This window comes from Epinephelus fuscoguttatus, linkage group LG3 (assembly GCF_011397635.1).
Source record: "Epinephelus fuscoguttatus linkage group LG3, E.fuscoguttatus.final_Chr_v1".
NCBI lineage: Eukaryota > Metazoa > Chordata > Actinopteri > Perciformes > Serranidae > Epinephelus > Epinephelus fuscoguttatus.
Window position 1 is genome coordinate 8,116,009 of NC_064754.1, and position 25,149 is coordinate 8,141,157.

General features: G+C 41.7%; 1 protein-coding gene across 2 annotated transcripts; it reads left to right on the forward strand.

Moving 5' to 3' along the window:
- Positions 1-220: 220 nt before the first annotated feature.
- On the forward strand, positions 221-23,984 carry tab1 (TGF-beta activated kinase 1/MAP3K7 binding protein 1). 2 transcript variants are annotated; one of them, XM_049570950.1, is made up of 11 exons: positions 221-276; positions 1,896-2,026; positions 3,316-3,469; positions 5,434-5,529; positions 6,143-6,281; positions 10,218-10,334; positions 11,590-11,701; positions 14,011-14,155; positions 14,568-14,781; positions 18,038-18,191; positions 21,335-23,984. In XM_049570950.1, the coding sequence occupies exons 1-11, from the start codon at positions 244-246 to the stop codon at positions 21,558-21,560; spliced, it is 1,521 nt and encodes a 506-aa protein (XP_049426907.1). In that variant the 5' UTR covers positions 221-243; the 3' UTR covers positions 21,561-23,984. The 2 variants fall into 2 exon arrangements, with proteins under 2 accessions (XP_049426907.1, XP_049426906.1); XM_049570949.1 differs by having other exon boundaries at positions 224-276; positions 21,338-23,984.
- Positions 23,985-25,149: the final 1,165 nt, after the last annotated feature.

Genomic DNA, 25,149 nt, shown 5'->3' on the forward strand with positions numbered 1-25,149 from the left:
TTGTTTTTTTCTTTTATTGCGTAAAATAGAAAACAGTAGTTAAATGCTGATTCACATGTTGTGTTTTATGGTATTCACATCAGTGGAGATACATTTTCATAGCAGCCACGGTAGGTTTTGTTTCATATATTTTTAAATTTCATTATCGATGAATTCCACTAACAATGACAGACGTGTTTCAAAGGGAAAATCAAAATTACGAACCTTGCAATGAATCCGTGAACGCAACGAGTACCGTCCAACATGGCGGCGCAGCGTCGGAATTTAATGCAGAGCGTAAGTGAAAACTCAGCTTTTTATCACTCTCACTAACCTGTTATGTTACTGTTGCACTGCCATTGAAGGTTGTGTAGGTCTCGTTTATCCCCACAGGTGGTCGCCTTTGTTTGTTTTGTCCCGCTCAGTGTTGTTTCGTTTCATTCAGTGATGCTAGCTAGCTAATTTAGCTGGGCTGTTTGAAGTTGTTTGCTAACAGTTAGCTAGCTAAGTTACCAAACTTTAATCTCAACGTAATGCGATTTAGTGACTTCTAATAAACAGGGGCAGTTGATATTGCTAATAACAGGAGGAGATAATTATGTGTGTGGTACTGACTTTGCATTGCTCTGTTTTTTTCCTCACACCTAACTTAGCTGAGACTCTGAGTCGGCTAGCTAGTTAGTCTGTAGCAATGGTCACTTCAGTATGTTTGGCTTACAGGGTTTCTGAGAAACGTTGATGCTGGTGATTATTTAAGTAGATTATGCTGTCTGTCAGGTCCTTATTAACACCCCTAACGAGTTCGAGTTGTAACCGCATATTAATTTTCACCAGTGTGGGGTGTGTAGTTTCATGAAGACGATGTCGGTCTCTGGTGTAAACATGAAGAAGTTAAGTCGAAATCAGAATTGTCATTTTGTTAATTACTAGTAAGTACAGAGGGATACATGTTACTGCCGAGGGACACTTGCCAGTTTGAAGCCTACCTGTTATAAACAATAGCATACAGCATGGCAATCCTTTCAGGCATGCCAGGCAAAGGTAAGTTTATTAAACAAGGCTTTCCATGAAATTCACACTTCATGTGTTTTACAATAAAGACAGACAGCAATAAGTGTACAGGAGAATGGTGTTAATGCAGAGTGAAATGCACCTAAAGTAGTGCACATCACAGTGCATGGATACAGGAAAGGAAAGAGCACCTACCCACTAAAGATAGCTCATACCCATGGAAATGTTTTCACTTTTACAAGATCATTATGTAGGTGAACATGGCTTTGTAGATTTTATTGCCCGAAGATCAATACAGTCTGCAGTATTTCTTTATTCTATGAAAACAGTTACTGACTTCGATTCTCCCATTAATCTGCTCGTCAAATAGTATTTGGCAACACCTTGTAGAATAACTCAGAGGTTTAAAGAGAGATAAGTGGAATTTTCCACAGAAAGAAATTAATTTCTGCCTAATAGTTTTGGCAAAGTATTTCTAAAGACATTCAGTTTCAAATTATTAGTTAACCTGCAACATATAGTCTGTGGCAGAAACATTCATGTACTCTAGTAGAGAAATTATTTCTGCATCAGGATTTGCAATGTCATGTGAACACAGTGGATGTTTCTCTGTGTCACGGTCAGCTAGAACAAGGGGTCATAATGACCTACACTTGTAACCAATTTTGTGTGGAAGCTACAGGCTGCCCGGTAGTCATGATCAGAAAAGACACTGAAGATGTGTCATACTCCTTAGATAATATGTGCAAACTTACACTACAAACCTACAACATGAGGTTTCTTAAAGCTTTTAGTGAAGGCTGTGTCTATGTGTGCTCACTGCACTGAAGGCTTCTCTTCTATAGACGTATAAAGACAGGACTTTTTTGTAAATTTTTCGCTCATTCCTTTTTTCCCCGTGACAGCATCAGAGCTGGACAGATGACCTGCCGCTGTGTCAGATGTGTGGGGTCGGCACAGCTACCAACTGTGTGTACGGCCCTGATGGTAAAGGAACTCAGAGCCACCCCAACGAGGACGGACACCTCGGGTTCAGGTGAGAAACTCTGGAAACACAAAAGAATAAAGCAGAGACAAAAATGAATAATAACATGCCTGGAGTGATAACTGCTGACGAGGCAACAACATTGTCTTTCATGCTCAGTATTTGCATCTCAGATGCCACGTTGACTCCATTTTTGGAGTGTTCATCATTTTGTCATACAATGAATTAACACCTGTTACATGAAACACTATCAAACTAACTGCTGTTGAACCAGCTGATGGCATTAAGATTTTGTTGGAGCCAACTTTTGAAAGAATTCCCTGAAGCTGGTAGGGATTGCGTGTCTTGCTCGAGGACACTTCAGCAGGGTAGACTCTTGCCAACACAGGGCTTAAGTCTCTAAATTGTATTTAAAGGAACAGTGTGTATATTTAGGGGATATATTGGCAGAATTGGAATATAACATGTTTACATGTTAATAACAATATGTTTTCTGTAGTGTGTAATCTGTCACCCGAAAATAAAAATTGTTCTGTTAGCTAAGACTGAGCTCTTTATATTTACATAGGGAGCTGATCCTCATTTATGGAGTTAGCCATGATTGTACAACTAGTCAGTGGCTCTAGATCGGGCCAGTCACGTTTTTCACCTCAGCCGCTAAAAAAACATATATCTAAAAACTCATATCTAAAAGAAAAATCACGTTGCGTGTGGTTACACCTCTGATTTCAGATTACTGACCTTTTAGCCATGACAGTGCACAGCAAGCACAATCAGAGTTGCGTTTACCTGCTTTAACAGGTTTCCCTTTGGACAGCACGGCATTGATTACCCAGTTGTGTAAATAAATCACTTTTATTCAAACTGTGTTACATATACAGCACATCCTAGTATTTGATGTTTGATGACCGACATGCTGAGTCATGTTGCTGCAAATACAACATGAGGAAGAGTTTATTGAGGCAGCCATGCTTTACAGTAGTTAACGCTCAAACTACAGAATTGTGCCACATTAAATATACATACAGTATGTCTCTGTGCTGTTTGAAAAGTCCACAATTCAACATTTAAGCTAAGCTAAATATAAGATGTAGAAATTATGTAGTTGTTTTCCATTTCGAATGTTATCTGATTAGTTTTTCTCAAACATGGCATGTCACTTTGCCATTATCATTATCATTAGACAACCCACACCTCCTAACCTTACAATTTACACAAAACACACTCTAAATCCTTCAAGTTTTGGATGAAGGACATTTTGTTTTTTCACATTCTCACTGTCTTCCCTCATTGAAGTAAAGAAGTCACATGTTTGTCTTCGTTTTTCCTTCATCAATCAGAGGCGAGGATGGCTGCTTCCTGTACGGGGTTTTTAACGGTTACGATGGCAGCAGAGTGGCCAGTTTTGCCTCGCAGTGTCTGACGGCTGAACTGCTGCTAGGACAGCTCAACTCCAGTCACACAGACAGCGACATTCGCCGGATCCTCACACAGGTCTGCGAATTTTTATATTACAAGTGTCACATCTTGCTGATTGTAAAGCAAGTCACATGGTGTATTTATTTTCTAGGAAGAGTGAGAAATAAACTTTTATTCTCTAGGGTGCGGAATTGATTAATCTTCTCACACTGACACACTCACTTACGTCAAAGTAAATCTGTGTCAAGAAGGTAGACCCACCGTTAAGATTCAAGACACTATCACTCCAGTATTGATGGAGCAGTCATTGGAAATTTAAAGAAAATGTCAAACAATAAGCTGCATCTATTTTAATAAAGCACAAACAACATAAGGAAGTGACTTGATATATGAAAACGAAATGGCTCATGAACCTCTGCGTAGTTTGAGATCCTCGGGCAGAGGTTTCCTGCTTGTCCCAGAGTCCAGACTGAGGAACAAAGGGACAGAGCTTTTGCCACCAGGGCCCCAAGGCTCTGGAGTGACCTGCCAGAGGATATAAGACTGTCTGAGTCACTGGCTTCGCTTAAGACTCTCCTAAAAACGTACTTCTATCGGAAAGCATATCCTGATTTTATCTTAACTGTTTGTCTGTTTTATTGCTATCTTATTTGATTACTATTGTTAATTTCCAATTATCTTGATTTTAGTTTTGGCCTTCCTTATTTTATCTTTAGTCGTGTTTTAAATGTGTTAAGTTTTATTGTACTGAACTATGTAACTCTGTTTGGTCACACATTACTTGAAGGTTTCTAAATAAGAGTGACATGACACTGTCATAACTATGACATGACACGGTAATGAACCTGTCATGAACATTATATACATGTCATAAACCTTTATGACTGCTGTCATTAAGTGTCATTCAGTTTTTGTAATGACACGTTGACATTGTTTGGGTTGTCTTGATGATGACAAGTTGACACTAATCAAAGTGACATTGCCAGAAGTTGTCTTTGTCATGACAAGTTGACATTAAATTTGTTTGAGATGTCCTTATAATGACAACTTGACATTAACCAGGATGACATTACCAGAAGATGTCTTTATGTTAACGTCAAGTTGTCCTTATAAGGACATCCCAAACAAATTTAATGTCAACTTGTCATGACAAAGACAACTTCTGGTAATGTCACTTTGACTAATGTCAACTTGTCATAATCAAGACAACCCAAACAATGTCAACGTGTCATGACAAAAACCGAATGACTCTAAATGACAGCAGTCATAAAGGTTTATGACATTTACATAATGTTTATGACAAGTTCATGACAGTGTCATGTCATAGAAAGTCAGTAAATTTCAGTAACAGTGTATACTGTGTGTAGTTTGTCAATTTCTTTTCCATAGAGGTGTTAAAGTGTCTTCTTCTTCTTCTTCTTCTTCTTCTCATTACTGTTATTATTGTTATTATACTTTGAGCACATTTTGATGATAATACTTAAACACTTTTACATAGGCATGGTTTTGAATTCAGGACTTCTACTTGTAGTAGAGTATTTTAGGACCTAAATACCTCTTCCAGCACTCCAAAACAGCGATTTTGTTCAAACTGCTTTTTTCCCTTTTCATAAACGCTGCTACAATTGTACAAGCCTGAACACATCATTATAATCTATTAATAATTATTAGGATTATTGCCAAGGCAGTTTTCATACAAGGAATTATGGGGCATTGTTTTCCATTGGACTGGGTCTACTGCCACGCATATTTTATTTGCGTTAATAAATGTGCACTGAATATTTCAGTCATTCAAAGTCAGTAAATTTCAGTAACAGTGTATACTGTGGTGTAGTTTGTCAATTTCTTTTTCCTTGTAGAGGTGTTAAAAAGCTCTTAAAGATCATAAAATTAGTACTTATTAAATGTGCAGATACCCTTGTACACGCTGTATCTTATTAGTTATGCACGATATTTAGAGCATGTACTTGGCATTGATTTACTGTGCGAACCGACCTGGATATTAACCAGCATCCTGTCGTGTGTTCTTGTCGTCACAGGCCTTTGATGTGGTGGAGAAGAGCTACTTTGAGACAATAGATGATGCTCTGGCTGAGAAGGCTCACCTGTCCAACTACCTCCTACCACACAATGAGGTACACACACACCTTCACACACATTCACACTCTTTGCAAAGCATATGGACAGATTTGGCTGAAAATTGAGCAGAGGGGTGCTCCGTACGTTTCCATAGCAACCGCAGATTTGGACATTAGTGTGAGCTAATGCTCAGCCATTGGAAAATGAGCTTGTTATGTTCTAATTGGTCTCATCAGCCTGTTTCATTAGATAAGCAGGTCTCAGTTTTCCTTCTCTGGATCCAGCTCTCCCTGCTCCCCTGCCTCCACTCCTTCCCCTCCCCCTCCCTCCATTTTTTTCTCTCGTCATGACATATCTCCTCTTCATTCAGTCTCTGCTGCACATAGTGGAATAGTCAGTTGTGATACTGCTGCTGGTTGTAGGCGTTTTTTGTAAGATGATGTTTATGGTCTTTTATTACTCAACTCCATTTTTTATCACTTGTCTCATTCTCTCTTTTTCTCCGTCAATCTGCCCACTCAAACTGATATTTTTCCTCTTTTTTATATTCCTGCCTTCCTCCCCTCCTCTCTGCCTACTCCTCCCGCTCAATACATTTTCTTGACTTTTTCACTACTCCCATTTCCTTCAATCTTTCTCTTTCTTCCTTGTCTCCTCTTGGCTGGTCAGAATGTGTCATTCCACCAGCTTTCTCCTCAGAGTCAGAAGGTGCAGGAGCGTCTGAAGGAGCTGGAGCAGGAGGTGTCAGGAGGAGCGACGGCTGTGGTGGCACTGATCCTCAACAACAAGCTCTACATCGCCAGTGTTGGTATGGACACACATGTTTACACAGGCTAGAGTCATTTAACTTTGACAGCTCCATCTCTGGTTCTGTTCAAAATCAGTCATTATCAAAAACTTGAGAGAAATATTTTGATTTACTTTTACCTTATTTTTCATCTTTGTTGTAGTGCTGGAAAATATGGTTAATGCCAAAGACCAGCCAATAAATGGCCTCTTAAGAATGAGCTTTACACCAGTAGATGTCAGGCTTACACAGGTTTTTGGTTTAGGGCTTGTCTCTCTTTGAAAATCCCAGTCAGAGACCACTTTTTTGGATTGGCTGGGTGGTATTCACAGAAAGCAGATAGGGACTTGAAAGTTTATGAATTCATAAAGCCATTTCCACCGCAGGAACTTTCCCGAGGGACCAAGAGCCTTTTGAGGAACTCAGGAACTAAACTTTAATTTCAACTGGAGGCAGCAGGGACAAATTTAGTTCAGGTGGTTCCACATGAAGAAGAAAAAAGTCCCCGCTGTGGGAGTAGTACTTTCCAAAGTTTAGGGAAATTTAGAGGTCGAGCTTGCAGGGCTGACTGTGGGCGATGTCACACTGTGGCGGCCACAGCTCGTGGGTCGTACAAGGGTCAGAACCAGTTGAGAGCATGAGTGGAGTAGAGAAATTAAAATATTTGCTCTTTTTTTTCCACTGCAGTTACATTAAACACTTTACACCTACAGATAAAGGTGTTCTGGAGGTTTTAGTCTTTGTTTCTGTCTCTCCATTTCTTCTTTTTATTCATTCATTCATTAAATACAACTCAAACATCAGAGTTACGAAACAGTAATATCAAACAGCACAGAATAATCCTGCAGTGAGACAAAGTGTGATGCATATGGCATTTATAAAGTCTCCCATCTCTTTTATCTTTTGCTTCTCCACCAAGAGGACACTAGTTCTATTTTTAGTAGCATGTAAGCTAATACTGGATGCACAGCATTAGCTACGGCAGAGCGAGTTCAGTCTGGGTTTGGGTTGGGCAGGTATTCCTCTTGATTATTTCTTATTCTGTTCTGCATGAGTCATCCAGTTATGGTTTTTAACCTTATTTGTTCATTTTAGTCCAGTAATACAAACATTTAACTAAATATTTCTGTGGCCATGCACTCCTACTCACACAGATGCACACACACAGATCTAATCAACCACGAGAAGGTTTGCAAGATTATATGGCACAACAATCTAGATTATTTTGATAGTATTTACAAAATAAATGGTGATTTGTCATGGCTTTAAAAAGGTCTGCCATAGATGAAATGAAATGCTCCGCCAGCAAGCATGTGCTTTACATACTGTGCCAAAAAGGTTTATTTCTACAGAGGACAAGAAGTTGATGCCACACATTCTGTTTTCTGTGGCTGTCAAACAGATGTTGGAATCATACTGACTGAATCTGTATTCAGAACATAACCACAGTGCCGGCCATTGATTTTGAATCCCAAATTAGGCTCCTGTAGGCAACAGCTGCAGAGGGAGTCACATTAAAGCTTGTGTGTGTGTGTGTGTGTGTGTGTGTGTGTGTGTGTGTGTGTGTGTGTGTGTGTAAATGTGTGTTAGTGTGTGGAGATTCTCACCAAACATCTTGAGCTACAGAAACAGAAAAGAAGCATTTGTCAGTGACTAGTCCATACCCATTGAGTGCACAGTTGCCCATGTACAGTTTCACATGGTGTGTGTTTGCGATACTGGTCATAGGAAATTGCAGATTGCAGAGTTTTTGTGAATTTGATAGTATGATTGCTTTATAGAAAGTTCAGTAGTACCATTGCCAGTAGTGGGATAGTTAGTGGGCTAAAACTGTACATTAGTAGTTGAGGTAGCATGCTGAAAGGCAGATAGTTAAAGTCATTGCCTTATTGAAGCTCATTTTTAGTAAGTTTTCCAACTTTTGCCAAGAGGGAACTTTAGATATTGGTCCCTAGATTATGTTCACCCAGTTTCATGCAGATCGCTCAAACTTCCTAGGAAGAGATCAATTTGAAGTGTTTTTAAAAAAATTCAAAATGGCGGAAAATCTGTATAACAGGAAGTTATGGGTTCTTGAGGCAAATGTGTTCCTCATGAGGAGAGGCATCTCTGTGCAAAGTTTCATGTCTCTATGATATACGGGGCATGAGATATGCCCATTCAAAGTTTGCAATTTCAATCGGTTGCTATAGCGCCCCCCTTTGGCCAATTGATGTAATATTGCTTCATTCACATCCTCCCATGACCCTCTACCACTGTGCCAAATTTCACATGGATTGACCAAGTCAGTGAGGAGAAAAACGTGGAACACACACACACAGACAGAGTTTTCGTCATTATATAGTAAGATATAGAAAGATATGTTTCTACAGCAGTCATTTTCGATCCATTACCGTAATGAAATTCTGGAGAGTGTGAGAAACACCCCCACTCACACACACATACACACACCAACCCTGAGGAGCGTTATCCCTTAGAAGTCTTCCTCTTCAAGAATCATCAAAGTTAAAGTGCCAGACTCCAGCTGCTGTCTGTGTGGTTTGTTTCATGTATCTGGGCACATTCATCAAGGGTATGAATATTAGTTTAAGTTCGCACTAATTGAAAGTAAGTCTGGTGAGTGTAAATCCTTTAAATGCAGTGTTTTAGATGTTTCTGTTTTTTTGCTAACATCCTCGATTCTGTAGCAGCCAAAGGAAAAGAGCCCCTCACCCTCTCTCTTTCTCTCTGTCTGGGATTTCATTTTCTTTTGTCCTCAAGGACATGGCACAGAGCAGAACATGGGGTGGGGTGGCGGGGGTGTAGTAATTAGTAGCAAGTAGAAAGGGGGACTGTCTCCCCAATGGCCTGTTGTGTGAGGGTCAAGAGTTCAGAGTTGACACAACATGAATCCTAGCGAGGTTTAAACATAAGAGTAAGTGTTCTCTAAAAAGCTCTTCCAGCTGTGTGCTGATGTGAAATATATTTGACAGTTAAGGTCGTATGACCCATAATTTGATATGCTGGGAGTGGGAGTGTGTGGGTGGCAGACAAGGGTGTATGGAGGTACAACAGGCATGGCTGGCTGTGTGTTGCACATATGTAATGCAGCTTTGCACATATGAACATGAGGATTATCACCAAGCCTACGAAGAGGGTATATAGAGTATTTTGTGACCAATCGGATCTGTTTGGAACACCACAAATGCGGTGCACCATGTCAGCACTGGCTCATTAACACATGGGGTGACAGGGGCTGAAGCCCAGGGCCCCACAGAGAGGACAGAGAGAGGCACATGGGGCCCCTGTCTGCAATTTCAGTATAATGTGGCTAATTGGTTGGCCTTGTCTGCACATTAGACGAGCAGCACACACTACACTGGGCATTTACCGAACTTTTTTTGGGTGGAGGTGGGGGTGGTCTTCATCAGGCTCCTGCTCAGCGTTCAGAAACTTTAATATAAAAGTGAGTTAATCACTGATGTATCTCCGGTCAGCTTTTGTCAGCAACTGGCTTCATCATTCAGTGATTGATATTGAGCTTGTAAAAGTAGTGCAATATTTGTGCTGATTCACTGACGGAGGTTTGGGCCTGTGAGTCACAGCAGAGCAACGTCACTGCATCTTTGTCCCTGCAAGATTATTGTGTGGAGAAATTACAAGGTGAAATGTCTCATCCTCATGAGAGAAATGGCAATAGAGTTGAAAGAGATCCTCTCTGAGAGTGTCAACAAAAACTGGTAACTCATTCAGATTTAAAACACTTCATTCCAGCTTCGTATTTTCTCTTTGTGCTGGCTGCTGTCTTACCTTGCAGCTCTAGTGAATGAATTGGATTCTTTTTGTCTCGAATCTATTTAACCTTGTGTCGATGTTGATTTACCTTTAAAGACGAAATGATTATTTTAAACCATGGACTTATTTTACCAGTCCCCATTCTCGTCTTGTTAATCCTTACGTGTTTGTCCTGGATTCCAGGTACCAACCGGGCACTGCTGTGCAAGTCCAGCAGCGACGGCCAGAACCAGGTCCTACAGATTGGCCGACCACACAGCACTGACAATGAAGATGAGCTGCAGAGGCTGGCTGCACTGGGTGAGACAGACAGACAGACAGACAGTCAGACTGTCCAGAGTCAGTTTGGTGCACTTATCCAGTTGAGATATATTCTCCATAATAGTTTAGTAATTTATTTTTTGCTTAGCTTCAGATCTTTCTGCACTATTAACCATTCGTTTGGTTTTATTTTTTCTGGTTTAATGCAGCTTCATTTAATTAGAACACAGATTTCACTTAAGTTTTATTAAGCACTCAGTTTGGGGAATAAATATGTAATACTTAGCTATCCTGGGCATTTTTCATTTTGAGCTAACCATGCACCAACACACACCAAGATGAATATTCCACATTATCTGGTCAGTGACATCCCATTTCACCAATATGATTAGCACTGCTGCCTCCTTCCTCTCATACTCTGCTCACTTTGCTGCTGTTTTTTTCCAGGGACAAGACAGGAAGTAATCCTGACAAAGATTTTAAAAAATTGTCAGAATTAACAGTTTAGTTTGGAGGAAAAGCTTTTTGGATTTTGTTTTGCCTTTAGTACTGAGGTCTGATGAATACTCAGACATGTATCTTGGTACAAATCAGATTTGCACAGTAGCATAGCAGACATACCTACATTATATAACATTCCTTGCATTCCATGCAGGACATACAGGCTGACAGTGAGTCAGCTATTAGTGTAAACTAGCTGCCACAGAGACACACATAGAGACGTCTATCTATAGTGGACAGCCAAGCTAATGGTCCAGTAATGTAGGTTGTGTATGTAGCAGGAAATACATACGCTGTGATTAGCTTTGTGGAGGAAGCATTAGGTGCAGCCTGGCACCCGTAATGAATATAATGGAGAATTAGCTGCATTGTTTCCTGGTGCTTCACACCACATCATTAGAAGAGGAGGCAGAGCTCTCTGTCTCCCTTTGTTCTCCCGCTCCTCCCGTCTCCAGTTGAGAGTCACGTGATTATTCTGTTGTTCAGGCCCTTCTCTGAATGATTTAAATGAAATGGCAGTCATTCCATTAACCCAGCTGAAGGTGACCTCTCCCCTCATATTTTCATCCACCCCCAAACACACACACCCCTCCTCTCCTCCCACCCCATTTCCTGCTTCTACTTATTGCCCTTGTGTTATTGCTTTAAACTCTCCTTCCTCATACTAAATCTTTTGCTCCTCTCCCCCATACCCGCCATCTATCATCATATCCTCAAACTCATCTCCTCTGTCCTCATTTTCCAACTCCCCCTGTTTTTAATGTGTCTCCTGTCCTCTTCCTTTTTAATACAGGTGTAGATTCGGCTCGTGTAAGGCAGGCAGGGCAGATTGCTGGTCAGAGCAGCACCAGGAGGCTCGGAGACTACCGGGTTAAGTTCAACTACAATGAAATCGACCTTCTCAGGTGAAGTCAGAATACTCAGACTACATCATAAGCACATACTGTACATGCCTGGGGAGGCCAAGCTGCCACACTCTTCTTTAATGTCTTTTTTTGCTTGTTCTGTCACATTTATGGTATGGTCTTTTATATTTTATATGTAAAATTCAGAGTCTTCACAAAGTTATTTTTATTCAGACAGCCAAGTTTCTAGAAATCTAAAAACAAGATGTTGTTTTATGGGGGGTTATGTGCTGGAACAACTTCTTGGCTTTGCACAGTGAATCCAGGAAGTCACTGAATGTGTTTTGGCCTTCTGGATTTCTGTTCATGTACAGATCAAACAAACAGGATATAAAGTCTTAGTAAGTAAAATGTAGAAATGCCTGTAGGCAACTTTCGATCAAGTCAGGCCAGATGCTTTCCCCCTGTTTCCAGTCTTTTAAAGGAACAGTGTGTAAGATTCAAGGAGGTTTAGTGGCTGCTAGCAGATTGCAACCAGCTAAAACTTCACCCAATTAGAATTCCCTCAGTGTTAATTGTTCAGGATCCAGATTATCTGCAGAGGCCTCTTCCTCTCCAAAACAAATGGACCAGGAGTCTCATTTATAAACATTGTGTACGCACAAAACAAGGCCTGAAAGAGACGTATGCCACTTCCCACGCAAAAGTTGTGATCTATAAAACCAGACGCGACAGGAGAAACTTTGACCCACGCTTCCGAACAATTTGGAGACGGGAAATTGGTGACCCAGATGGCGGGTTGGAAGCCTGACTGTAGAAATTGTTAAGTATTTTTTGGCACATGCCATTTTTGGCTTATGTCCGTACGAACATTTTTAGTATGGATCCGGCACACTGTTTTATAAATGAGACCCCAGATGATTAAAAACAGTAAAAACAATAAATAAAGCAGTTTCACATCACTAAACAGCACATCCATTGCTTGCTATGTGTGCTCACCTATTTTCTCTAATTACTTAATGTGTGCTTGCCTTGTTTCTTATGCCAGATGTTCAGGAGGGTTTTTACCATGAGCCAAATTATCTGCAAAGGTCTCTTCCTCTCCAAAATAAATGAAACAGGTGATTAAATTCGCTAAAACACAGATTAAAGCAGTTTGACATTGCAAATCGGTGTTACTCCGGCGCTGTTTGGCATGTCACGTTAGCCCAGCACCTGCTAATGTGTGCTCACCTTTTTTCTCTTAGAAGTTAAGATCCAGACGTTCAGGAGGTTTTTACCAGTAGCCGGATTATCTGCAGAGATCTCCTCCTCTACAAAACAAACAGACCCAGATGATTTAAACTGGTATAAAGCAGCGTTTTTGTCAATGCTCATGTCGCAGAGGGGTCACTGACTACTGTAGCCAAAGCAAAATTGCGAAGACTCGAATGGCTCTATCTAGAGCCAGTGTTTTGTTTGTCCATTGCGGGCTACTGTAGAAATATGGCAGACTCCATGGATGAGGACCCGCTCCCTAAGTAGCTATAAATGGCTCATTCTAAGGTAACAAAAACACTACAGTTCCTATTTTTCTTATTATATTAAATTACATTTCTGCCAGTAGAAAAAAATAAATCTTAAGTCACGCTAAGCTATTTGCTTGACTAGCTATTAGCTTCGTATTTTGCATACAGGCAGGAGATTGGTGCTGATCTTCTTACTCTCCTCTCAACAAGAGAGCAAATAAGGATACTTTCCAAAACTTTTCCTTTATTACTGTGTTTCAACCGAAACTAGGGCAGCTAAATAAACACACTTACGTACAATCAGTTCTGCAGGTTGTGTGTGTGTGTGTGTGTGTGTGTCTGTGTGTGTACTCAACAGTACCTGGACAGTGGAGGCTCTGTCTCCATATTATGGTCTGTGTTATCAGATCTGACTCTCCTCCAGCCTCTCTGAGCCTCTTGAAATTCCACGATCCGGGGGCCCCTCTCTCACACTTCTCATTTCCTGTTCCTGTCTGCTGTCCAGGCCAAGCGAATCAGGCTCAGATATCTACGAGTCATTCCAATTATGGTCCTCAATAAAAAACACAATAGAATCTTCATAGAATTTCCTCCTTACTGCCATCAAAGAGAGTGCAGGAAATTTGATGTGGACAAAGTATAAGCGATTTTTTCGGATTTATGAGATTAGCCAGGTTTATTGTATTTAGGTCAGGTGCACTTAGGTATGTCTCTCTTTTCGTCTCCATTCCTTCCTCCTCTTCTCTCCCTCCACTTCTCTCTTACTTAGTCTCTGTCTCTGCTTGCTTTCTTCTTCATCACTTCTTTGAATTAATTTATCTACCCTTGTATCTATCTTCTCCTGTCCTCCTACTACATCAGTGCGGCCAAGACAAGGCCAATCATCGCAGAGCCAGAGATTCATGGCAGCCACTCTTTGGACAACGTGACAGGCTTCTTGTTGCTGATGTCAGAAGGTCTTATCAATGCCCTTGAGTCCGCCCACGGCCCTGAACAAGCCAATCAGGTTAGACGATTCATTTTAAAGATTTCTTCCCACCTCAGCCACCTTCTCTCCACTTGTTTTTCTGGTGTTTTATTTTTTCAGTCTCTGTGTTTAAGTTTAATGTCTTTCTTTATTCCAAATCTGCTTTCTTTACCTTATCTTGTTCCTTCCCTCATATGCCTTCTATCACCTCCTTCCACTCAAACCTACTATTTTCTCCTTTTCATTTGATGTCATCCTTCTGTTACTATTCCTTGTCCCTTCCTGACTCTTGTTTTCATGACCACTTTTGGTCTTAACGTCCATTGCTGTTTTCTGTCTCTCACTTATTGTATTGCCTCTTTTTTTCATCCTCCTAATCTTCTTTAGCTCTTAAACTTTATCATTAATCTTTCTTTCTCTGACTCCCTGTCTCCTCTGCTGTCCACCGCAGGAAATTGTTGCCATGGTAGCAGCAGAGCTGGCCCAGCAGACCAGTCTGGAGGCAGTGGCTCAGTCGGTGGTGGAGCGCGTCAAACGGCTGCACCACGACGTCTACGTGTCCGGCCGTCAGAGGGCAACTTACTGTTCTCGGCACGAGGACATGACCCTGCTTATACGCACGCTCAACTATCCGCTGGCTGACGGAGTGCTCACACCCACACAGGGTAGGAAAGGGCATTCAGGGATTGGTTCATGTTTTATTGAAACTGCCTAGGGAGCAGACCTCTATACTCGCTACACCAACGCAAGTGTTCATCATTAAAAACTTCAGAATTTTGAAGCATTTTGAATATATATTATTCAGGTTCCTACAGAACATTAAACAATCATATATCAGTTCTTCCCAACTTTTTCTCTTTGAAATAAAGTGAACTCACAACCCCTCATCTAAGGTTACAGTTTTTTTGAGCTGGTCGCACTTTCAGATAAAAATATTTAAATTCAAATCAGGCCTGAAGAAGTAAAACTATTCAGTATTTCACAAAGAAGTCGTAGAGCTAAATGTCCAAACAAACATCATTTTTTCCGAACTTGTTGATGATATTGCGACTCTTTTGACACCTTTGGACGGTCCCAACTCCTCAGTGGTAACCACTGCTTGACAGATTTTAGAATTACATTACGGTTTTCAAACCCATTTGATACTATGCTAAACACCAGACCAGACTAGTGTAGCAAATTTTACTGGGTGTCTCAACTCAGCAGCTGCTCCTGAGCTGAACATAGTGACACAGTGTTCCAACAGAAAACTAGCATGTGTCGCACAGTAGGGGTGGGCGATGTGGCCCTAAAATAATACCACGGTATTTCAGGGCATTTTTGCAATTAAGATATCTTGACAATATGACAAATTGGTTAAAAAAAAAATCCAAAAAAAACCAGCTCCCGAATACAAAAAAGGTACCCTGGGATCTATATCTGTAAATAAACAGGCCATTTCTTTCTCTTTTAGCAAAGTTTTCTTGAGGGACTAACTCTACCATGTTTCCCTTCACCCCTCAAAAAACACATGAACCTTCAAGTAAACAAATATAGCGTGTGCCACTCTTACCCCCTCCCACCTCTTCTGAAAGGTGATCTAAATAAATGCCAACACTTCTAGAGAAGTCTGACTCATCTGAAGTGAACAGAAGGTGGTCTGAGTTTGGTTCAAGTAAAAACAAAACTATGTCAAAATGTATCTAGGGCTGTCCCGAATACCATTTTTTAACATTCGCGTGCGCGGACTCCTGGGTTTTTTCTGACCTAATTGTATTGCGGAGTTTTGCAAAGCGGCGACCGGATATTTGCTCTCAAACCACAAAAAAATGCGATGGCACAACAGTCTCCTTCAGTACATTATTCTGTGCTTTCTTTTGATTTTCACATTGGCTAGTCATCCTGTTTAATTTGTCTTCTGATTAAATCAGAACCGTTGAAACAAGTTGTCGGCAAGTAATTGGTTGCTGGCAGACACTCTGTGCTGCAATAAAATGGTTAATCAGCAGTGCCGTGCACTGTAGAGCCGATGCGCTGTTGGTTCTCCCGGCCTGAATAGAATATAATGTCTATAGCCTTACTGTTGTGTACAGCCTTATAGACTGAGCTGAGTAGTGATGCGCAGGTTGACCCGGAACCCGCGGGACCCGCAAATGGACCTGCAGGTCAGGCAGCAGTGATCGTCTGTTAAATCGGTCTGTAAATGATATTTTGACATTATTGGCTATTACTGTCATGGCATCCGAAGGTCCTGATGCGTTGAGCAGGTGACAGTCCGCTGTCATTTTCAAAACACACTTGTGTCACGCACTCCAAAAGAAATTTGTTGAAACTTTAATAATTTATTGTACAAAACGGGGGAAACAAACGTTGACAAAAACGGTTCCATAATTCATATTACATTCAAAAGATAATGAAAAAACAGCTACGAGTTAGAGGGAATAGTGATAACATGGTAAAACTTGGCATTGATCCACAGCCTCAGACGGATGGGCTCAAGCGTGCCGTGCGCACAAGCTCAGTTGGTAGGCGATACTATATTTTCACATTTTTAACAATGCAATTTAAAAGTTTTGATTTTTATTGATAACCTACATTTACCAACAACAAAAAGACTACATTTAGCACCAAACAAATATGATTAAAAAAAAAGTAAATAAAAAAAACGAATATCGAATACCAAATTTTTGATAATGAATACCTACCCATAGAAACGAATATCCGAATATTTGAGTACAGCCCTACATATATCATATATAGACTGTAGTGTGAACAGAAAGAGGACTGAGGCTTCATCAGAGCTGAACTCGACCAGAAAAAGAACTGAGTCCCTTTTCCGTGGGTCCATTTTTTGGTGCACTTTAAGAGGACTGAGTTTGGTTTGTTTAAAGAGGATTATATGTGAAAACACTCTTACATATGATCTGTCAGACACTAGTGGCTCTGTTGGTCAGTTTAAACATATTATATTAGTCACGTTGTCATATTGCTTGTTACTAATGCTGTCTGAGTTGAAATAGCTCCATCGTATGTCATCACAGGTTGCTTATTTTGCTTGAACGTGTAACGGGGGCGGCAGTAGCTCAGTCCATAGGGACTTGGGTTGGGAAGTGGAGGGTCGCCTGTTCGAGTCCCCGTCCGGACCAAATATGGAGTGTGGACTGGTGGCTGGAGAGGTGCCAGTTCACCTCCTGGGCACTGCCGAGGTGCCCTTGAGCAAGGCACCGAACCCCCCAACCGCTCGGGGCACCTGACCACAGGCAGCCCCCTCACTCTGACATCTCTCCACTTTGGGCATTTTTTCTTTCGGACCTGTGTGTAATTGACAAGCAAGAGTGAAAACATTGAATTTCCCCTCAGGGGATTAATAAAGTAAATAAACTTAAACTTAACTTAAACTTAATAATAACAAATGCCAGTTCAGCCAGTTTGAATAACATCAAACTGGTTGAAGCTCTCACATCTGACTGGACCAGCAAAACTGGATATCAACTCAACTCTATGCTGACTTTGAATAATATAAACTTCTAGGGTTGGTTGCCTTAATAAAGAAGAAGAAAAGTCTAGTCCTATACCAGGGGAATGCGACACTTCAAAGGAGATCTTAAAATAGTATTAGGTTTATCCTCGTCTGAGCAGCCAGTCCTGAGAAAGAGAAATAAAAGATTTTGAGAGGTCTAGCTAAGAATATCATACAGAGCCAAAAAAACAAAGTCTGGGCAGAAACAATCCAATTTATTCCAGGTTCCCAAGACGCCCATTATGCTGAGACTACACACTAGTGTTTTTCTTGATAATAGTACTTGTGAAAAGTATATTAAAAAAACATTATTGAGCCTTCAACCTTTTGTTTCATTGATCTTTCCAAATAGGTCTGACATCAACAGGGCCACAGAATTTAAAGTGATTTTTAAACCTTTTATGTGAATGTCCTTCTGTCAGGTGGACGTATCTACCCCGTGTCAGTGCCCTACTCCAACAGCCAGAGCACCAGTAAAACCAGTGTCACCCTCTCACTGGTCATGCCCTCACAAAGTACCCTCACCAATGGAACCAACACTGCCTCCACCCTGGAGGAAGGTACCCCCACACCAGGGTAAGCTTGGTTTGTGTGTTGTCCCTGCTTGCTCTGGGTAAGCTTGGTTTTCACCCCGGCTTGTCTCCTACTCCAATATTCGGTCTGAATAAGCTCGTTTTTTTGCTTTTTATCTCACTGCTTTTGCTTCAGTGTTTTTACTTGATAAACTTGATTTTCCCTTTGTCGCATTGCTGTCGGTGAGCTTTATCCTGACTCTTCTATCCCCTCCCGACTGTTAGGTTTATTTTGGCTGTGTTTTAGATACCTCCCTCATCCTTCCCGTGCTATATTTATTTTAGGTAAGCTTGATTTTCACTCCCCTGTGTCCCTTCGCTGCCATGCTTATTTATGTGTAAGCATGGTTTTCACTTCCCCGTTGTTCCGCCGCTGTGAGCTCCGTGTATCATGCCAGGGTCCCTTTCACAGACCAGAAACAGAAGACTGATCAAGTACAGCTGTAAAAGTATTTTAATATTGAACTTTCACATGAGCATAAACACACGCTACAGTACAGTACACACCACACTGTAATGTGAGCATATGAGTGTAATCAAATCAGTATTGCTCTTGGGAGCCATTTCCACTGTGATTTTAGACAGTGTTGTACAGAAACAAATTACTGGAACACGTTATTGCTTTTCCAACAAATTAATAGTTTTACAGATTGCTGCTTAAATTGTGTTAATGGCCTCCAGTGCTGCTTGTGCTGCCAACTGCTGCTGAACACATCCTTTTTCCTCAGTCTGTAATACAGGTATGTGGCATGACAGCGTAGTACTAAGCTACATCACAGCTGGCTGTGCTCACAAGTATAACAGAACACACTGTCATGTGTTCAAGAGACTTAGCAGGGACTCAGAATGAAAACAGCACCCTGTGTTAAATCAGTGCAGAGGAGAGTGATGTTTAAAGGTATACCATGCAAGAATTGTGGGTCACTGTAAACACAACGTTCAGACTTGATTCCTCCTTCCTTTACTGCTTGTGCAAGCTACCACTCTAGGAACATTACATTTGTTACAATAGAGACACCGCGGGGCGCCGATTCGCTCTGTCCTATCAAATAAAGGCCAAAAGCCCCAAAACTCTAAAAATACCAATACTTCAGCAAGCTAACTAAGGTCACATTTATACGACAACGATTTCAACTGCAAACAGTAAACTTTAGTTGTGTTTTGAAAACAGGTTCCAGAGTGCAGTTTTTTGGACAGCACCGTCTCTGTTGTCATGTAAACTTGCAATATGCAGTTCCTCTGAAAACGGAGACTTTTCATACATGCGCATTACACTTCCAGTCACTAGGCATGTGCGAGAAAGTCGACCATCACAACAACAATGACGGACTCCCGAGCTCTGTTTGTGCTGCTCAGCCTGTTGAATTTATTAATGCTTCTCCAGCAAAGTGTAGATTTACTGTAGTAGCTCCACCTCGTCGTCTGTCCAGACAAATGTTTGTGCGGTTGCCATTTTGTTTGTTTATACATCACTGCTCTGTAGAAGGAAGCACATGTGTGCAGGCGTGTGTTGTTTCATTGCAAAGTCACAGCTACTGGCCTGGCGGGTATATTGCAGCGTTTTTGGTCATTTTTGCGGATCCGTGTGCACAGGAATTGTTATCAAAGTGTTGTCGTCTGAACGCGGATTTTTTTTTAAAAACGAAAGTGAGAAATGATTCCGTTTTCAGCGGATCATTTTCGTGTAAACATGGCCTAAGCTAACCACCAGCACCTACTCGTCGTACAGAAAACAGGCCAACTCTGTGTCGCTCCTCATCAGTGAAAGTGTAAGGCAAAGCCAATCCCAGATTCACTTTAGTGTTGTATTAAGCTTTTTCTGCTTGGCATTTTGCCATGCTTATTTTTACGTTTTTGTTTGTTTTGTTTTGTTTTTTTGCGCTGTGTCTGCATGATTTTCATAGTGTCCACTTGGGTGCATGCTGCTACTCTCTGCTTGCTGTCTGTTTATAAATTCTTTCCCTCACCTGCAAGCTGTTACTGGCTGGGAGCTTCACTTGTGAAGTTTGAGTCACAAGGTGGATAATGATCAGTCGATCCGATTATCCCTGAGCAGATCATTGATGGATGAGAGGAGCAGCTGCTGCAGAGGCGAGTGAATGAAAACTTCTAGACCCAGGGCAATGAACAATTAAGTTTCTCTTTGACTGCACCTGGGGTTCTGCTGCTCCTTCTGTGCTCAGAGAGTGCAGTGCAGTTAGTATCAGAACAGTGTATATGTTCCAGTAGAGCTCCTATTGAAGGGTCCAGCCCCAAAAAATAGAAAATCATGGGCCACCACAAATAAATGTGAAAACTATTAAATATGATCCAGGAAGTCCAGTTGGCATATCAGATTAATAAGTTTAAAGGCTTGTCAGATGCCGACAGTTTGTAATGCTCACAGGATTTTACAGCACTGGAAGGTTAACAGGCTAAGATTGAACACTTAACATGTGGTATGTGATGTTCTTCTGCCAAGTTAATTATATGTTTAATTTGTAACAAAGCATGAATCACTGACAGCTTCAATTAGCATGCGTTAGTGTGCCTGGAGGTAGGGAGGGTACCTGCTTGTAATGTAGTATGAATAAACATGAGTAGCACTCATGCTCATGCTGCATGTGCTTCACTTCCCGCGTCCTTTTTCGCCCTTTGCTCGCTCGTCCACAAGGATTGCTTCCCTGTCTCCTCTTCCTTAACGACTTTGACTCTGTCACTCACCGTCTGACTCACATCTGTGTTTCTCTTCCACATGGGCCTCGACTTGCCAATATCCATCCTGCGTCCTACACTCTGTCCTTGCCTCTCCTTTTTCCGCCTCTTTAGCACGTTTCACCCCGCCACCTGCCAGACCTCCGTCGACATCCTGCAGCCCATAATTGAACTCCCTTTTTCCCCTCTTTTCCCCCTCTCTCCTCTTCCTCCTCTCCCCCTCTCCACCTCCCTCTTCTCTCTTTCCACCACTCCTCCACCCCCCCGCCCTCTCCCTCTCTCCACCTCTCTCCTTTGCCTCTCCACCCACGACATGGACTCCTTCCTCTTTTCTGACGCCCCCACATCTTTCCCCTCTATTCCCACCCTTATACCCGTCTCCTCCTCTTCCTCCACCCTCCCCAACCAACCACCTTTCTCCTCCTCCCTCTTCTACTCCTCCACTCTCCCCAGCAGTCAGAGCCCCACGGCCACCCTCCAGTCCACCAACACCCAGACGCAGAGCTCCAGCTCCAGCTCGGGAGATGGCAGCCTGTTCCGCCAGCGAGGCAGCCAGGCGGCTCAGCCCGACGAGACGGGCAGGGTACCGCCGTACGTGGACTTCAGTCAGTTTTACCGCCTGTGGGGAAGTGACCACAGTGACGGCCAGAGCACCCAAGGAGGACTGGGACCCCAGTGAGGGGACGATGAGGGTGCTCGGTGCCAGTTGGAAAGGGACATACTCGGCTTTCTGACAGCAAGGAGGCACATGGATTGCAAAGGGACACAGATTTTAAGAGGTAGTTTGGTCGACCAATGAAATGCTTTTAATGTATCATAACTGAAACTAAGTGACCTAAAGGTGCATGGGGACGCATGGACAAAGGACTGAGGTCACCAGGTCTTACTGTCAGACATCGGGTGAAACCAATGGGCAAAGAAAAACCCTGAGACAGTGAGACACTGGTGTCACTACACACCACAAAATGATGTTTGTGCTTCTGTTTCAGATGCTGGGCATGAGTGTGAATATATGTAATCCAGACTGTAGCCATTGTTGTCAGATGTAAAAACATGTATCTGCAAACAGGGATCTCATCGACTTGAGAGTTTATGGAGTTGATAATTATGACTAAGGCCCTAAAATGAATGGATACGTTTGAAAGTACTTTTTAATTTGTAATGAAAGTATATCTCCAAATGACTCAGTGGGCTCTCTGGGCTTCTCTTCATATTAACACTTGACTGTCTCCTTCTCCAAACAAGACCAGGGACCAGATGCATAAAACAGTGTGCAGACTCACAACTAAAACTGTGTACAAACAAATACAGAAGTATGCATACGTATTCTTTTCGTTAAAGTTATAAGCCACACGTACATCTGATTCTGTTTTATAAATCTCTGTCATTGTGCAGCTGGGCTCACATGCACAAGCCTCATCTCCACTCTCACAGTTCACCGAAAAATGGATGTGTAAACGCCCTTAAACATCAATTTGTATATCGATGCTTGGGCTCACTCTTCCACCATCGGCAAGGTTCCCCAATGGTGCCAGAGCAGCTCTCCTGATGCATCGCTGTGGATATTTGTAGTGTCCAAACCAATAATTCATCACATTTTTGCAAACCTTTATCCTTGTTAAATCTCAATCATTATGATTGTTAAACGTCAGAAGGATGGTCAGTGATGCATTCATGGAGCCTGCAAAAATAATACGATCAGGATAAAAACAACCTGAAAGTAATGTTTTATTATAATGTTACATCTCTCACCTTATTTTTATGTATACCCTAATCAGCAGCAGCTATCTGAGCTAAAACCACATATACGCCTGGTCTGAAGAATGCATGAGGTGCACACGTTCTCACCGCATACTTCTTTTTTTTATAATGTGTAGCAAAAGGCGTATGCATGGTTTTTGTGTGTATGCATCGCTTATACATCTGGCCCCTTGAGGCTCTCATTTGGTCGGTATGACAACACCTGTGGTGACATGTAGTCACACAGGATGTCTTTAAATAATACACACCCCAGCGTTTAATTCTAAATGACTATTTGTGTCTGTGGACAGGCAGCGCAGAAGAGGACCCTCTCTGCACAGCTACACTTCGAAACAAATGAGAATGTTTAAAAGTGGAAGCACATTAGAGATTTTTATAGAAGATAACTAAGCAATAGGGGTTTTTTTGGATGGAAAATTAGCAAATGTTTCTTACTTACCAGTAGCGGTACAGTGTGTTAGTCAGGAGCAGCAACAAGCCACCATCTCGCCTACTTCAACATGCATAATTTCCTGTGCAGGCGTGGGTTATTTTCAAAAGCTGGAAACCAAAACTAGTATATAGAGAAGCACTTACAGAATGTGAATGCACTAAATGACCACAGCAATAAAAATAACAGCATCAAATATGGTATTTTTTAATAAAAATCTAAAAGAGTGGGGAGACCCTAGAAATTAAGAGTTTGTGGTCATTGGGACCTTGTGCAAAAAGTGACTCTTCCAAGCATGAAGGCAAGAAGGATCATGCTATATGTGCACTTTTTAAAATGCACAATGTCAAGGCCTCAGCATATGATTTTGATGGCAAGAAAAATATGACAAAATAGCTTTTTTAAATGGCATGATAGATCGTCACTGAACAAAAAAAACAAATCTGAAAACAAAAAGCTGAACCTGGAGGTTTTCAGAGATCAGAAATGATTCAGTACTACATAAAGCAAAACAAGCTACAGTATGAGGACAGTGCGAGATGTGCAGTTCTGAGAGCCAGAGTGGACCATAGCTACTATGTTCCACTCCTTTACTATGAAGCGAAGTCTGCTCTGTCAACATGACAAGGAAGCGGATTGGAAGAGGACCTCTCTGACACCTCAGCAGCATGACATTGATGGATGGGGAGTGTGGAGACTTGAGCGCCGGCAGACTGTGTTCATAATGCAGTGAAGTAAAAAATATAATCAACCATCATGTGACGGTTAGGAGCGGGGAGGGTCGACAGGAGGCGCTGAGTGATTGTTGGAGCAAATGAAACCATCCATCAAAGCCCAGCAGAGTCATCACTTTATGGTTGTTCTATCCCATGTGCTGCCTGTGCTTTGAAATAAAAGTTTTGGTCTTTCTAATTTCATTTATTGAACCCTAAATAGCCCTCCTCTATTAGTCTCCTACTATTGCATTTCAATGTGTATTTTGTGATGAAACTTTAATTTCTGCTTCTCCCAAACTCCAGAATTACTTTTAGGAAGGAGGAATGGAATCTCCCTGTTTCCCTGTCGCTGAACCGTACAACCAGCCACCGTCCAGATTTATTTCCATCGCCTCCTCCTCTTGGAGGCCAGGAGTTAATCTAATCCCCTAAATTAACTTCACACTGTTATGAAACTCTAATTGGCCTAATCAGGGAACTGATTAGAAACACACACAAAAAGAAATGAATGGAAGGAAAAATAAATTCACATTAAAACCTCAAATCACCAGTTGGAGCTGCAGTGCAACACAGAGTTGTTTAGTATCAAAGCCGACAAAGGGCATGTTCCTAATTGCTCATTTTAGTGGTAATTGGTGTTTTCCTCCTGTTAAGGCCATGACCTCATTCTTGAAAAGTGGGTTCAATTAACTTTATTGCTCCTAAAAAAAAAAATTAAAAAAAAAAGACTTAGGTGAGTGGTGGAGGTTGAACAGAGCTGGCTGCCGCCATCACTGCATTGTATTTGTACTCTCTGTTCATCCCTGTCCTTTAAGCCGTATTTCACTGCTGGGAAGTTGTTCTTTTCAGAAAACTAGGCTGTGTATACAGGAGGAAGACACATACTTAAAATTGGTGCTGTATGACCAGAGAACACAGTAAAAAAGGGCTGTGGCTTTTGTTCAAGAAATAGAAAACCTACAACCACCATAACGCACTGCACTTCACCAGACCAATAAACACTCCCACTGGTGGGTGACATCAAAGACGGTGGATAAACCAAGATGGTCCACTGCGAGTCAGTTTCCTGTATCAGTGTCACGTGGGGTTCACGACCACCACGCCCCTTTAGGAGACTAACGGCAGGTCTTGAGTCCATTGTCTTCAGTGGGAGAAATGAACGTGATTACAGATTATGGCCGATTCTTTTGCCCCATAGTCATGGAAGCAGATATTGGACCCATTTATCACAAGCCACATATCTTCAGAACATTCCAACACCAAAATGGCAAATTTCACACGGACAAATCAGGAGAAAATTGACTTTGTTCAAGACCTGTCTCTGTCTCAACAACACACTCTCGCGAGATCTGGCAACAGAT

Coding starts and splice junctions, on each gene's coding strand:
- tab1 (XM_049570950.1), top strand. CDS start 244: ATGGCGGCGCAGCGTCGGAATTTAATGCAGAGC. Junction 14,782..18,037: donor AGTGCTCACACCCACACAGG/GTAGGAAAGGGC, acceptor TCCTTCTGTCAG/GTGGACGTATCTACCCCGTG. Junction 18,192..21,334: donor GAAGGTACCCCCACACCAGG/GTAAGCTTGGTT, acceptor CACTCTCCCCAG/CAGTCAGAGCCCCACGGCCA.